At 36.1% G+C, this 16397-nt stretch overlaps 1 protein-coding gene and 1 pseudogene across 1 annotated transcript; both read right to left on the reverse strand.

Annotated features, from left to right (window-relative positions):
* Positions 1-72: 72 nt before the first annotated feature.
* Positions 73-6968, reverse strand: chpt1 (choline phosphotransferase 1). The gene is made up of 8 exons (XM_016558752.1): positions 6567-6968; positions 3699-3846; positions 3273-3414; positions 3092-3176; positions 1481-1612; positions 1173-1331; positions 918-1043; positions 73-743 (listed from the first exon to the last, which is right to left on the reverse strand). Exons 1-8 carry the CDS (start codon positions 6804-6806, stop codon positions 627-629), a joined length of 1149 nt encoding a protein of 382 aa, XP_016414238.1. The 5' UTR covers positions 6807-6968; the 3' UTR covers positions 73-626.
* A 1319-nt stretch (positions 6969-8287) lies between these two features.
* The window catches only part of LOC107744941 (myosin-binding protein C, slow-type-like), a 30414-nt pseudogene continuing 22304 nt past the window's right edge, over positions 8288-16397 (reverse strand).

The raw sequence follows: 16397 nt of genomic DNA on the forward strand, positions 1-16397 counted from the left end.
GAATTGCAGTTGTAGCTTCCCTTTTTTGTTAAAATTTGACAAACGTGATCAAACCCAAAAAACAAGGTACAAATCTATTGTGATAAATACTATTGTGGAAAAAAAAAAAAAAAGTTTCCTCCATTATTTTTTTTATTCTTCTGCTCATCTTTATCTTTGACCAAATGGTTTGGATGCAAAATATTTAGGAAATGATTCTATGCAAAAAGTTTTTGGCCAATTCAAATTCAGTTAACGTTTGATTTCCCACCAATATTTCCTTCTTTATCCTTTGAAAAAATAATAATTTCTAATGTGTTCCTGCACAGAATGAACCATTTCAAGGCAACAGAAAACTTAAGGGCTATGCTGCCCTCTGGCCTCCAAGGCCACGTTTTGGACATTTCATTGTCTAAACTCTTTCTTTTCATCCAGTGATATATTCTAGTGTACAGTAGTGTGGTTAAAAAAAACAATGCGAGCTGGTCTGGTCAAACCTGGCAAAACGTTAAATTCTGTTAGTCTGTGGTGGTCACACTGTCAAGGCCGTTGCGGTTTTGGTTGGTGGGGCTCTCCTGCTCTAGCTTGAGAAGCGGGACAATGTCTTCATCCTTAAATCCCGCTTCCTCCTCCCGCCGGGCAAATTGTCAGTCTCTGTGTGCGTGGCCCTGTGGGGTGATGCTGAAAACCCGGATTCGCAGGTGGGAGGCGATTTGCAGACACAGGCCTGTGCAGTAACGCAGCAGATCCACCAGGGACAGCACCTAAACATCAGGATGGAGAAGACACAGACTCGTTTAGTTTTGCCTCAGATACTGCATTTAAAAACATTGAAAACACTAAGCGCAGTGGTGCCACACTAGGTTCAGGTTCACTTTATTTGTACCCATAGATAGACTAGGTACTAGTGGTTTGACCCAGTAATGGTTGTGGCTCACCATGGCGATCCAAAGCACGATGTGTTCATCAATGAAGCTGTTGAAATACTGATTTAGAAAAAGGAGTCCAGGACCAATGAAGGCTGTGTCTTGAAGATGAAGCTCACTCTTGGTCATGTGGGCCACCTGTAAAAGAAAGCATACCTGAAAACACCTGATGCATTTTGGATGACTGTTTATGAAAATGATGAAGCTCATGATTACAAGGGCCAAATAACAATTTTGAATTCTCATAAAGGCATCAGCAGCACTCACCACCAGCTTATTTGCGATCTTGGCGATCACCATGCCAAATGTAAGGATGTAAAGGCAAGGATGGTGCTCGAAAAGCTGACTGGAGGACTTTTTAAAGATGATGAAGGCCAGAGAGAGGACGAGGCCGATGTGTAGACCAGGAGACAATACACTGGTGTCCTGAGGAAGACAGGTGCTCTATTTACCCTAACGAGATCACTGTTTTTTTTAATCTTTGCCTTACATTAAATCTGGCGACTGGGCTATTATAAGAAGAACTAAGCCAAAAACAGACCTCAGTGATGAATACACTGCTGGAGAGCACTTACTGCAACAGTTGAGCCATTCTTGCCCACCCCACCGTTCAGGATGACATAGAAGTAGTTATAGGTTGAATACAGAAACCCACCGATAATACCGAGAATGGGAAAGGTTTGCAAATTCACACCAAGAACAGGCACCTGGGTGAAAGAATGAGAAAATCAATGCCTTAATATGAGAACAGCTGTTATTTTGGAAGGGCGAAATAAAAAGCTCTGAAGCTCTGAGTAAGCTTTATAAAATAGGGAGAGGTTAGAAAAGACTGATGTGCCTTTTTGTTTTATTGGCAATGTCTATGGGTGACTGGTAGCCATAGTAGTAGTTTTCACCTTATATTGACCTTTTCACAGTCCGTTTGTCCTCAGAGAGGAGGCACGAGGCAGAGAGCAAAAGACAGGTCTACTTAAAGAACACACTCAGAAAGGGGGCTCTGTCATGATTCACAGTTTTGGAGGATTTGATATTTTTTCTTTTTTTTTTAATAAAATATGCAGTCTGTAGAACCCTTTTAAAATAATTTTCTGACACTGTGTATACACTGGAAGCGCCTGAATGCATGCCACACTGCAACTGAGATTATTATATTTAATATTAGAATGTTTCTATGTGAATAAACATGCAAATAAAACAAAACCATTAATAAAAAGATATATAATATTACATTTACCCAAGTGTATTATTATGTTAGTATTGTGAATAAACATGTAAATAAACAAAAATGTTAACAAAAAAAGATGTGCTATTGTCACAAATTTATTATCATTCTTATTATTGTTAATATTATTAATAAACATGTAAATAAAAATGAATAAAATATATGATATTTATATTTACTTATATTCATATTCATGTTTTTATTATTATTATTATTCTATTAATATATATAGTGCATGCATAATTATGTAAGTCAATAATATTCTGATCATATTTGTTTTTCAAGTACATTTTACCAATTCCAAACCACCTCTATCTTAATAACTACTATTGACTTTGTACATAATGATTTATAAATGATATTTAATTGTTAATGGGGGCTGGAAGTGAAAAATGCCTTCTATTCAGATAAGTGCATAATTATTAAGCAGGTTATTATGCACACACTTTTTTTTATTATATCAATATTTGTTGTTGGTATTACGTAAATAAACCTGTAAACAAATTAAAAACTATTAATAAATAGATGTGAAATTGTGAGGAAAATTAATTGCAATATGTATTGATGATTGTTTTGACATAGCCCTAGTATGCACATGGTTAAAGCAAAATTTGTAATTGATTGATTTTAAATTAGTAGGCCACTTAACATCACAAGCTGACTTTGATGTAACTGTCATAAGTTATTTAAATATATATTAAGTAAAATAGCAGTCAGTTCACACAACATGATACTTGTAAGTAAAATCATATTATGTCAGACCAATTAGGGAAAATAAGTAGCGCTGCATCAAGTCAAAAAAGACACCGTGTCCATCATTTGAAAGCACTTTGTGATTGGCCACAATGTACTCTTCCAGTGTGGATAACTTCAGCGATTAGAATGGGAGTGAATTTATAAACGTTATGAACGAGAAAGAAACTTCAGAGGCTCAGTGTGATGCTAAAGAAGGTGAATGACGTACCCTAGTCTCCCAAAGACTCACTCCTCCAAATGCTGTCATCAGATACATGATTGTAATAGCAATCTGGACTTCTGTCACGTCAACCCTGCAAAAAACATTCAAAAATACAGTACAGTTAAAAAAATAACATCACACAGACGGGTTCAATAAATTCAGGCGAATAAGCGGTGAATGCACTCACAAGCCGAAGCGGAGTGTCCCGGACACGTATGTCTGCCAGTGTGCACAGAAAAACATGAACATGCCCACGAAGCCGCAAAAAAACATCCAGTTAGGATAAGTGCCGATCCCACAGGATATACATGTTCCCACGGCAACAAACACTAAGAGAGCAATCCAATTAGAGTGCTGTTAATATATACTGTATGTAATAAATAATAATAAACAACAAATGGCATATGATAAATATGATTATTGTAAACAACAATATATTAAAAACTAGTTTTTTTTTAACAGACTATTAATGGTGGGTGTTGCTAAGTGGTTGCAAAAGTCGTTTGTTCCGATCACTAACCATAGATGTTAAGCAGTAATAGTGATGCTTAACAAAAACACTACTAAATATTACTCATAACTAAATAGTGAAAGGTTGTCTAGCTGATTATACCTGTAGAAACGGCGTCGCAGCCATGGTCAAAGAGCTCCCCAAGAGCCGAGCTGCTATTGGTCCGTCTGGCCTGTTTCCCATCAATGGCGTCCAGTGATTGGTAGATGAAGAGACCTAAGGCGCTGAGAAAGAAGGCCCAACCTGGAGCCTGAAAAGGGTTGATACGAAAGAAAACATAAAGGCCAGTACACTGACATTGATCAAGACTAACTCAATCTAGTTCTTCTTGTTTGACTGGACTCAAAGTAAATGAGGCATAATCATTATTAATCATTACAATATTAAATGCCCATTCTTGAGATTTGTTTGCAGTTTCTTACATTCAACTACTCAAGCGTTCGGGTCTTTTGTGCCTAGAGAGAAAACAAAACCTTAGACTAAACTTTGACCTCTAACTGTAGATACGGATGGCTTGTATTATTTTGTGTGAGACAGAAAGGAAAACTTGTCAAGGTTCACAAATATGGACACAAAGGAGCTGTTTTATCTCCTTTGCTTTAATAGATACAGTTATCACTGCTCTTTTGCCATAATTTCATTGGTTTAAGAGAGGCAAAGTTGGAAAGAAGCACTTCAGCCATACATATTATTCAAAGGTAAGTAAGCAGAGTGAGAATAATCAAATAGGCTAATCTGAAAGGAAGGAAAATGTATCTACAAATGATTTAAAATGATGATTTAATTCCTTAGAGGAGTCTGGTGTAATGGCCTGCCCTAGATTGTTGCCTCCTTTGTTTTGACCCTGAATAACCAATAAGACATTGTGAAGTGTTTTAAAATGACTCTTTGTGGATAAAGAAAAATGCGAAGACAATGTAGGCTACAAATTGTTATATCAAGGGTAGCTTGAGTGTTTGTGTGTGTGTGTAATAGTCTGATAATGGGCAAAGGTCCATGTGGCCTACTGGGTCGATTTCCCAGAGAGACTACAAGCAGGCCATCTGGTTTCACTGCACATTCACAAAACAGATTAAATCCCCTGTGTGCTTGAATTATCACATCAGTATTTTTCATTCAAAAAAACTACTGAAGGCCTTTAATGTATGAAATAATTTTCCCTGTTAAGTCTGTTACTGTCGATGTGATTCCTAAATCTGTCAGGTTGTTGTCAGAAGAGGACACAATCTAATATCAGGTCTATGCAGCTACATTCCACGATTAATGACAGTATAATTAATGTACAGTATATATAATGTATTTATATAGATGCTGATACTAGATACCAATATTGATCACTTACATTATACTGTTAGTAACTGAAGATGATGCATTAGAATATTTAGCAGATAAAATGTGGGAATAAACATGTCAATTATAGAGTAGTCATGAAACAACATGGATACAGTATGTGTATTTCTGACGTGCTAATGTAACATTTTGCTGTAAATTCAGGAACTGTTTAAAAGTTTGGCAAAGATTTATATATATATATATATATTTGATAGAAAAAACAGCGATTTTGTGAAATATATTCCCAATTTAAAATAAACGTTTTCTATTTTCATATATTTAAAAATATAATTTATTCCAGTGATGGCAAAGCTTTATGTTTGCAATAAAATTATAATTACATTACTTATTAGGCTTAGGGGGAAAAATAGTTCCAGACTTCTAATTTAATTCATGACTCTTTTTTTAAGTCGAGGTGATAAAAGCACTCGTAACCGTGCTGTAGTAGTGAATATCATCACCGTTGTGATTACCTGTGGCCTTATGCTGTTATTCAATACAGCAGCACTCTTCATGCAAATGTTGCTTAATTATAATGTTTTTTATAATATTATTTAGTCATAATTATATCATTGCTATATTATCAAAGTTCACTCTAAGCCCCCTTTATCTGTGTTCCCAGCCTGGCAACAGGTGGGTTAAAGTTGTGCATTCAGCAGCAATCTCCAGAACTGCGTGGCAATAAACACATGAATCTGGACTTTGTCAGTGGACTATAGTCTGTGACTCTGGAAATATGTCACAGGGCATGTCCACACACAAACTGTGGGGTCACAGTGCAGCCCAGAATAGCCCAGAGAGGCTAACAGCTAAAATAACAAATAGTGATCTGCATGGGTCTGCAGTCAATAAATCTGATTAAGCAGCTGCTTGGAACGCTTTCAAAACGCCATAATGCATAATTGTTAGTTCCAGACTTCTAATTTAATTCATGACTCTTTTTTTAAGTCGAGGTGATAAAAGCACTCGTAACCGTGCTGTAGTAGTGAATATCATCACCGTTGTGATTACCTGTGGCCTTATGCTGTTATTCAATACAGCAGCACTCTTCATGCAAATGTTGCTTAATTATAATGTTTTTTATAATATTATTTAGTCATAATTATATCATTGCTATATTATCAAAGTTCACTCTAAGCCCCCTTTATCTGTGTTCCCAGCCTGGCAACAGGTGGGTTAAAGTTGTGCATTCAGCAGCAATCTCCAGAACTGCGTGGCAATAAACACATGAATCTGGACTTTGTCAGTGGACTATAGTCTGTGACTCTGGAAATATGTCACAGGGCATGTCCACACACAAACTGTGGGGTCACAGTGCAGCCCAGAATAGCCCAGAGAGGCTAACAGCTAAAATAACAAATAGTGATCTGCATGGGTCTGCAGTCAATAAATCTGATTAAGCAGCTGCTTGGAACGCTTTCAAAACGCCATAATGCATAATTGTCTTAACGTGAATCGATAAACCAATACCAGAAATGTACAAACATGAAGGCACGAAACGTTACTTAAGTGTGTTTACAGTCTTTGTTCAGCACCACCGAAAGCAGCGAGGTCCGAAATCTGTTTGTTTATTTTTAAAACTGACGTGGCAGGGCATGTAAATAGAACGCAACACGTCACGCTGACAGCTGAACTCACCTCCTCCGTGGCCGTGGGACTGTAATAGACGAGAATGACCGTCGTTAATATGTTAATAAGGAGTCCAGTGATGGTCAGCGTGTTTGGCGCGACCCACGTCGGGATCTGCTGGACCAGCCAGTTCCAGTATATCTGGCAGGGCGGCTCGAAGAGAGAGCGACCGGCCGCGCTGTACTTGTGTTCCTCCAGGCGCTTGAGCTGGACAGCTGACAGCGGCTCCGGACACGCGCACTGAGGCATTATGATCGCTCTTTTGGCCGGGTCAGTGCAATGTTTTGGTCCAAATCCCCAGGTGTCCACTTAGAAGAAGGCATTAGCATGCAGCGATTACGTGTGGCGAGTCATTTTTGATGAGCGGAACCGACGGTGTCCTCCACTCCTAGTTGTTGAGAACAGATAAACGGAGAGACGCAGGAAACTGCGGTCCGGAAGAGGACGCAGCCGGGAAATTTGAACGACTGCAGTACCGCGTCCAACCACCAGGGGCTTCAGGAAGACCTGGGGCCAGTTGCATAAACATAGCCACCATAGTTTAGCACAGGGGTGCCCAAACTTGGTCCTGGAGGGCCGGTGTCCTGCAGAGTTTAGCTCCAACCCCAATTAAACACACCTGAATCAGCTAATCAAGCTCTTATAGGCATTCTAGAAACTTCCCAGCAGGTGTGTTGAGGCAAGTTGGAGCTAAACTCTGCAGGACACCGGCCCTCCAGGACCGAGTTTGGGCACCCCTGGTTTAGCAGTTAGCCAAGAGATAATAATCAGTCTCACTTTTCTGATTAAAATTGGGCCAATCTACATTTTTTGTAACCGACCTTAAACAGTTATGTCCAGTCTAGAAGAAAACAAATTAGATGTCTAACTTTTTACTTGACTAGTCTAAGCAGTTTATGCAACCGGCCCCTGATGTTGACGTTCTGATTTACATTACTGGAAGTCTTGTTAAAACTATTACAAAACGTTTTCAGTAATTGAAATGAAACAAAAATACTTTATTAAACAATTATTAGATGGGAAAACTTAAAGACTTAAACAAAAATTAGAAATTTTGCTTTAGCAACTATGTTGAAGTACTAAAATAACTAAAACTAAATTGTAATTTTTTCTATTTAACTTTAATTCATTAAAAACCTAATACAAATTACAAAAGCACATAACAAATGTACTACAACTTAAACTTATATTGAATATATACAACTAAAAGTACATTGAAAATATTAATACTAAATAGAACATAACATTGATTACTGGGGCAAACCATGGCAACAGTACGCTGCTTGAGTGATTTCATTCATTTCAGATCATTATCGGACAGAACATTGGCAAACCGTATACTGTCCTTATTTATCATTGTATTATAGATGTTTATTATGTTAAATATCATAATTGTTATACAAGTGTGTCTCAATTCCTTTACTGTTCTATGCCATTTTGTAGTATGAATAGTGTAATTAGTGTGTTCACACTGAAAATCCCCCCAAAAAATTGCACTTCAAATATATATAAATAACTAGACTTGCATTTTCTAATGGAAATTTCAGTGCTTTCAAGGCTGCAAAAGAATAGGGTTTAGTTTGTATTAAAATATATTTAGAAATTTTTGAACATAAATATAGATGCAGATTGATTAATAAAGCATCTTTTGTGTCCAAAGAACATTGTTGCCAAATCTCGCAATCTGCATCAAAACAAGAAACCTTTTAAAACAAAAAAAGAAACCATTGCTTTTCATACAGAGACATTTATTTAACTGTCATGCTAAAATGAACATTGGCATGTACTACAAGTGTCCTTAGACAAACATAACGTTTTCTGTAACATTCAGATCTCGTCTTATAGTTGCACAGTATTGATATTGAATATCTAAGTGGATTTCAGTACATTCATTAGAGAATAAAGGAAAGGGGTTGGAAAACTCAGAGGCAAAATCAAACAAGAAAAGAAAATAAAGACAGAAACCGCAAAACCCAGACTTGTGCTCATTTAGGATCACCCTTGTCTTCCAAACCCAGAAAATCGTAAATGAACCGCATTACAATATCTGTAACTGACTGCTCTATATTTTCCACAATAAAATGTCTATTTGTGATATATTTTGAAGCTACAATCCAGTTCACTGAAGTCATGCATTTGAGTTTCAGTGGCATTTCTTAAAACACAGCTTTACATGATAGATCCATGTCTGAACACAGCATACCATGACAAAGTTTAGACACGTGCCATTATTTGTAGTAGTGACAGGGATTTCTGGGTAATCATTGGGTGAGTCAGCCCTCAGTTGGATCCCTTCTTCTCTGACTCGGACTTCTCAGAGGTCTTAGACTCGTTCATGTACTTATCAATGAGGTGTAAGGGAACGCCTCGCTTCATCAGCTCAAAGAATGTAAAACCTCCTGAAAGAGGGGAAAGATAGACATTCAGAGAGGTGACACCGAAAACAATGAAAGTATCAAACGTTAATTTATTCTTCTTAACATATAGCAGCCAAAAGTTGTTGGACATGTAAGCCACATTTAAAAATATCTGAATGTCTTTGCATTATATAACAAAATATCACTCATTAAATAAAGACAACACTCACTTTTCAAGCAGAACATTTCACAAAAATGACACAAAATAAAGTTAAAAGCCCAAATATCATGTCACTGCCTCCATAAAATAGAGCACTTTAGCATACTTTAAGTACATGTCAGTTGCAATTAAATGAAAATGTATTATAAAAATGTATATTAAATGCAAATAGTTAAACTTAACTGTTTTTTTATTCACTTTGGTAGACGAAAGTACATCTTTATATGTAATTTCATAATTACATTGTCTTTGAAATATAGTAAAATATTACACATTTGTAATAATGAAGCTGCAATTTACTACATTTAAAATATATTACATTTAAATGTAATATTGAATAACACACTACAGTAAAAATTACAAATACTTTACATGTGTTTTAGTATGTTATCAACATCAAAATAAATGTACTTTTTTAAAGCACAACATAAGATTATTAAAACATAATGATAAAACTAAAAATGTACTTTAAAGTTACACTTTTAATTACAAAGTGCACTGTTTAAAAATGTACTTGTGTTAAGAAACAGTCATGAGAGTGTACTCTTTTTAAGTACACTTAAGTGGCCTTTTATTTCATTATTATATTATCTTCAAGCAGTGTATATATATATATATATATATATATATATATATATATACTTTTAAGATTTGAAGTACAGTTCAAATGCAGTCAATACAATTAAGTGAACTGTTTTTGAACTGCATTGTTTTTTTTTTTTTAACAAGGGTTGGTTTATTATTTTCTAATACAAAGACATTCAAGCTTGTAAGTGTGACTTAAGTGTCCAAAAACCTTTTAGGCCACTATATACAGAGAGAAGAGGTAGAGACGGACAAAAAGTGTGGAAAAGAGGAGAAGGACAACATTGAAATCAGGACAGGAATTTGTCAGTGTTCGGCAGGTGCAGCACAAATGTTGAGGCAGTGAGTACAATCATCTCTGCAAGCTCTTACAGCTATTCAGGCGCACATAACACATTTTTATCATTGTGTGTCTTGTCATTGCTTGCTGTAGCATGTTGAGCTGCATGGACAGTTTGTTGAATGTGCTTTAAATTAGGCTGCATTATGCAATATGACCACCGTTGTAAATATACAAAGCACATGTTCACAAGCATTTGCAGAAATAAAATATCAGAATTGAGTGTTTCTTGAGCAGGGATGCTAGTCTTGACTTTGTTTTGAATCTGACTGTTTGGTCTCAAGAGAAAGAGGTACCTCATCCCATTTTGTAGCTTTTCTGTCTAAAATGGCTAGGTTTTAACTTCAGCAAGTTTACAGTCTGGTTTCCAAGTCAGTTTTCCAACTGCATTTTCATATGCATTTGCATATGCAAAATCAGCCTGTAACTGAGTAAAGTAAAGTAACACGTTACTTGTTACATTTATTTTGTCAAGTAATTAATTCACATTACTTTTTCGATTTGTTAATTTACATTTGAAATCTCTCCTCTTATCCAATAATGGGAGGAAAAGGGATATAAGGTGCACAAGTATTTTTGTTTGTTGTAATATGTGTGAGCATGTTGGATATTGGTGTAAGGAGTGTGTCATACTTCATTGGTGTACTGAGCACAACGTTTTTTTTTTTCCACCTACACCAAGATTTATGATTTTAAAACTTCAAAATAGTGCTGGTAAATGAAAACAAACAGTCCTTTTGTGGTATAGCCTATATGTCAATGCATGCAAACTATGTTGGGGGGACAAACACTTAAAAGTAACACATCATAAAGTAATATTTCCAGTGTAAAAATGGCTGCAAGCCAAGCATAGTGCTTCCATTTTGGAGAAGAAAGAGTCTCAGTTAGATGCTGTTGAGAAAAAGTAACACAAAAGTAATTAAGCATGTATTCATAATTAGTTTTATAATGAATAGCGCAATATTGTAACATTCCCCAATGGTTGACTTTGTCAAAAGCATGCACAGTATAAATTCTATATGGATAAAGCCGTTAAACTGGTTCTTGGAGTTCTTGTAGAATCCTGTAAAACATTCTTGATTCATTGATAATTCTTGCATTTTAGAATATTACACACAAGCAAAGAGCAGGATATTGGCAACCAAGGGATGCAGAATGAATGAAAAATAAGCTTCATATGCCCGAAACCATATGAAAGCTTACCTTGAATGAGAACAACACAGTAACTATTCCTGAGTGATGACTGGGGGAGAAAAGAAAATACGGATTAAACCCAAAGTTTACATGAGGGAGTTATATGTGCCTCAGGGTACATCGCTGACTTAGTCATTACAGATTTAACATGAAGGAGTTAAAGGACATACCACAGTCTACCAAGAGGGAAACACAGCAATGTGTGACGGAGTATGAAAACATGTCAGCACATGATACAATATGCAAACATTGGCGTGTAATCAGAGATTTGATCAGGTCCAGGATTTTTCACAGACCTGCTAAACAATGTGCAATGTGACTGTGTTTTTGCGATCTGTTACACTATGGCATGTGTGGTCCAGTGGCAGTGTGGGATGATATTGCTTCGGATTTGCTGCATGCTGTTGCAAATTTTCACTTTATGCTAGTTATGGTGGAGTTACAACATACTGACATGGTCAAATCTTGTTGAGAGAGGTCTTACAGAAAGATCACAGCTGCACACACTGTTCAAATGTGGCTAAATGTATCTATTTATCTTATTGTTAATGGTACTTACTTTATTGGACATGATTGAGATGATTGGAACTGATTAAGAGATATTTTTATAAATAATTTATTTATTAAACCAAACGTTAACGATGTTAAGTCATCCTTAGCCTTTGTATGGTAAAATTTGATTCTCTTTAAAGCTCAAAAAGTGTTAGCTGCATAAAACCCTAGCTTAATTGTGATTAAATACTTTAATCAAGAGCCCTAGTAATAATATTTTTTAATATTATAAATGAATTACTTTAACAATTTGAGTACAGGTGCATCTCAATAAATTAGAATGTCGTGGAAATTTAAATGCACTGCTGGCATATTTGTCTATCGCAGAAAAGAAAAGAGTCTTGCCATAATAACGTTTTTTTGTTGTTGTTGTAGAAACAAAATATGTCAAAAAGCTGCACAGTACTAACATAAAAAAGTGCAGAATATGAATGAAAATATAATACAAAGAATAAATATAAATGAAAGGAATAGTTCAAGAGCATTGAATCTTTTACCACATGGCTTCCACACTATACTTACCCAGGAAATCCACAGAAGACATTGAGAATGCTCATATTACCAGTTTAAAAGACAAAAAATGAATTGTAACAACGATGGACCAAAGTGCTGTAATCTTGTGCATATGAATTGGTTGGTTAGCAGTAAATACAGTGTATAGGTTGGTAAGGAACTCTTGTCAGGCTCTTGACAGGCTATTCCTCTTCAATAAAAATCAGGTGTAATATGCTATATTGCAGCTAATAACTGCATTAGCCATATATGTGACCATGGACCACAAAACCAGTCTTAAGTGTCAATTTTTTGAAACTGAGATTTATACCTTATCTGAAAGCTGAATAAATATGCTTTCCATTGATGTATGGTTTGTTAGGATAGGACAATATTTGGCAGAGATGCAACTATTTGAAAATCTGGAATCTGAGGGTGCAAAAAAATCAAAATATTGAGAAAATCGCCTTTAAAGTTGTCCAAATGAAGTTTATTTAGTCATTTAGCAAATGAAGTTCTTAGCAATGCATATTACTAATCAAAAATTAAGTTTTGATATATTTACAGTAGGAAATTTACAAAATATCTTCATGGAACATGATCTTTACTTAATATCCTAATAATTTTTGGCATAAAAATACCCGTGCAATTTAAGACTGGTTTTGTGGTCCAGGGTCACATATACTCTTAAAGGAGTGATCTTAAGATGCCGTATCCACATCTGAGGTGCTAGATCAGGGGTGCCCAATCCTGTTCCTGGAGATCTACCTTCCTAAAAATTTCCGTTCCAACCCAGATCAAACACAACTGAAGTGGCTAATTATGATCCTCAGAAGCACTTGATAATTACAAACAGGTGTGTTTGATCAGGGTTGGATCTGAACTCCACAGGTAGGTAGATCTCCTGGAACAGGATTGGGCTGTGCTAGATGATCATTTTAATGCACAGACTAACCTTTGACTTCTAGTTTGCTGTCCACCTGAGCCTCTCCAAGGTCATTGATAGCCTTGCAGGTGTAAACACCTCCGTCAAACGGGCTGGGCTTGCGGATCTCAAGCGTACACACACCCTGGTTGCTGAACATGCGGTAACGTGGGTCGTCTATGATGGGAATCTTGTTTTTCATCCAGATTACCTTAGGCTGTGAGCAGTAACGGAGCATAGTATGAGAACGCAGTAAACAACAGACAACATTACTGGTGAAGAGGAACCAAAGCAACATCAATCCATCAAACACGTGGAGTGAGAACTGCTACTCTTCTCACATGTGCTGGTTACAGTAGAGTATTGAATGACAGAAAGACAATATGATCCAGTGTGTCTGTGCTCAAAGATTATAACCAGCAGTTGCTGTTAAGCCCATTGAGACACTCGCAGGTCAGGCCACAAAGAGCTAAATACAGGTGTAAAGCCATGGGCACATGGTTGGAGCCCAGCAGAATCAAAGACTTTCTCAGAACTTGAAAGAAAGAGAGCGATATGCATCAGAATCTTGTGTGGGCCAATAGGTTTTCATGGGTTCACTGACATTCATGCATATTTTTTTCCTTTTTATCTGCACTTCAGATCATTAGCAAGGATTGACTTTCTTTGACCCTGTTTACATCTGGTATTAACATCTGTTTAAGTGAACCTCACTAAATATAGATTTAAGGTCCAAAATGTTTTGTGATCTGATTACTTGATTAATTATATTCAGAGGTTGTCAGAAACTCATGTTGCATTTGAACGCCAATGCATACATCCTAATGTGTCTGTGAAAGACTGCCTACTCAAATGTCAATCAACGTTGAGCTAAAAATGAGGGCTTTAAACTTTGCAGTTAAAATTTGGCTTAAATGGAAATAAACAATCGAAAAATCTGATAAAGCCCCATTCATACAAAGACTCATGCCATATTAAAAAAGATTTCTATTTTAAATAAATGCTGTTCTTTTGAACTTCTGATTCATCAAAGAATCCTGAAACAAAATGTATCATGGTTTTCACAAAAACATTAATATTCATAAAAATAAGAAATATTCATTCAAAACCAAATCAGCATATTTCTGAAGGATCATGTGAGTAATGGCTGCTTTGTTATGACAGGAATAATCTACATTTTACAATATTTAAACAGAAAACAGTTATTTTAAATTATAATAATATTTCACAATAGGTAGTGTAGATCATGTGAAGCATCCATATATTGCGTTAAATACAGGTCCTCAACTAAAATAAAATTTTATGTCATTTTTGGCAAAATTATAATTCAAAAAGGCTATATTTAGCTACAACAAGCTGATTTTTCTCTGCTTTTTTGTGCTTTATCAAGTGATGAGGTGTAAACAGGGCCATCATGTCTTGTGATCTAAATTGAAGTGTGCTTGAATAATGGTTGAAATATGTAAAACATGCAACATGGACTTACCTGTCAGAGCAGGTGCCAGAAAAAACACGTGGCAAAAGAACACATTTGAGTGTCCTGTACAGCACCTACCCGAGGATTGGCACGCACGCTGCAGTTCAGGGTGGCGTTGTACCCAGCGATGGCAAAGGTGTTGATAAGCGGCTGAGTGAAAGTGGGCGGCTCGGTGAAGTTACGGTCATTATACTCTGGGATTTTCAGTTTCAAGCCTGATTGAGAGTGAGAGGAAGAGCGAGAGGAAGAGGAGGAGGAGGAAGAGTGAGAGGGGAAGGGAGAGTGGGACTTTGCATGATACGAGCCGAGAGCTGTATCATGGGGGAATTTCCCTTATGTGATGAGGAAGAGACAATATTTATCATCAGCACTGGCAAAGCGTGGCACACACAGTCTGTTAAAGATATAATCTGCACTTGGTTATTGTCACTCCAGTTATTTTTGGCTAATAAACAAACCTTTGTGTTTGTAGCATATAGGGAGAGTTTATGTAGACATATCAGGCAGAATTATCAAATTTGTGAAGCTATTACAAATTGCAGATCATACCTTTAACAGTCTAATAAAGCCTTTAAAGCTCCTTTGAGTCAAAACTCAGACTTTACACCAGGGGTGCGCAATCCTGCTTTTTATTAATGCCTTTATTAATGCCTTTTTATTAATGTTTTGAATTAGTTTTTATTTTTCAGTTTTAGTTTAAATTTTTAATAATTGTATTTTAATTCTGCTTCATTTCAATAAAAAAATTTTTTTTTAATAGTTTTAGTTTTATTTAACAATAACAACACTGATCCCAAATCATAGTATGTTAAAACTGTTGTAATATTTCTGTTGGATTCTGAAGTGTGCATTTGTGATAAGATAGCCAGTGCTCCCCACCACACTTTGCACAAGTTGTACAAAACAATGTGAGAACTTTTTATGATAAGTGAGGATTTAAGGCTGTGAATTTAGCTGCTTTTATACAAGTGGTATGCAGCAAGAGGGCATGTGATATCAAGATGTTCCTGTCCTTTCAAATACTCAAACAATGTACTTTCCCATCACCAGCAACATACTGTACATACTTTTAGTGTGTATTATTCGTATTCAGACTGGGACAAAGCCTTCATCTCAAGGAGCAGGACTGAACAACCCTTTTTACACCATGTCCAAGGACATGCATTTCAATTAAAATCCTGACTAAATATATAAAGACACACCAAGCAGGATGTTGATTAGTAAATTAGTATTAATTAGTACATCAGCCCTCAGGTACAAAGGCTATAAATTCCCCTGCAATTTCTCAGATTAATAAAAAAAAAATGCAGTTCCACATCAGCCAGGCCTAAATTACTACTAAAAAGCACATTTTAAGAATTTTAATTAAAACTGCTCTAAGCACCACTAGAAGGATTGTTTTAATTTCCATTAATTCTTTTGGCAGACAGTTTTATCCAAATTAACTAAAAGGTTTAGTTCACCCAAAAATGACAATTCTGTCATTAATTACTCACCCTCATGTCATTCCAAACCCATAAGACCATCGTTCATCTATCTAACTATCCCTTTAAAGTGCATTTAAGGTTTATTTTATTTTATTGTGTTTTGTTTTATTTTGACATTGCGAACACCATACCAGCTTCAGCAATGCAGAAATACTCCCTCCAGTAGTCCCTCCCCTAAATTTACACCATTGGTTGAGGTTGGAAGACAGCA

Source organism: Sinocyclocheilus rhinocerous, unplaced genomic scaffold, assembly GCF_001515625.1.
Source record: "Sinocyclocheilus rhinocerous isolate Xijiao unplaced genomic scaffold, SAMN03320098_v1.1 scaffold258, whole genome shotgun sequence".
Classification (NCBI taxonomy): domain Eukaryota; kingdom Metazoa; phylum Chordata; class Actinopteri; order Cypriniformes; family Cyprinidae; genus Sinocyclocheilus; species Sinocyclocheilus rhinocerous.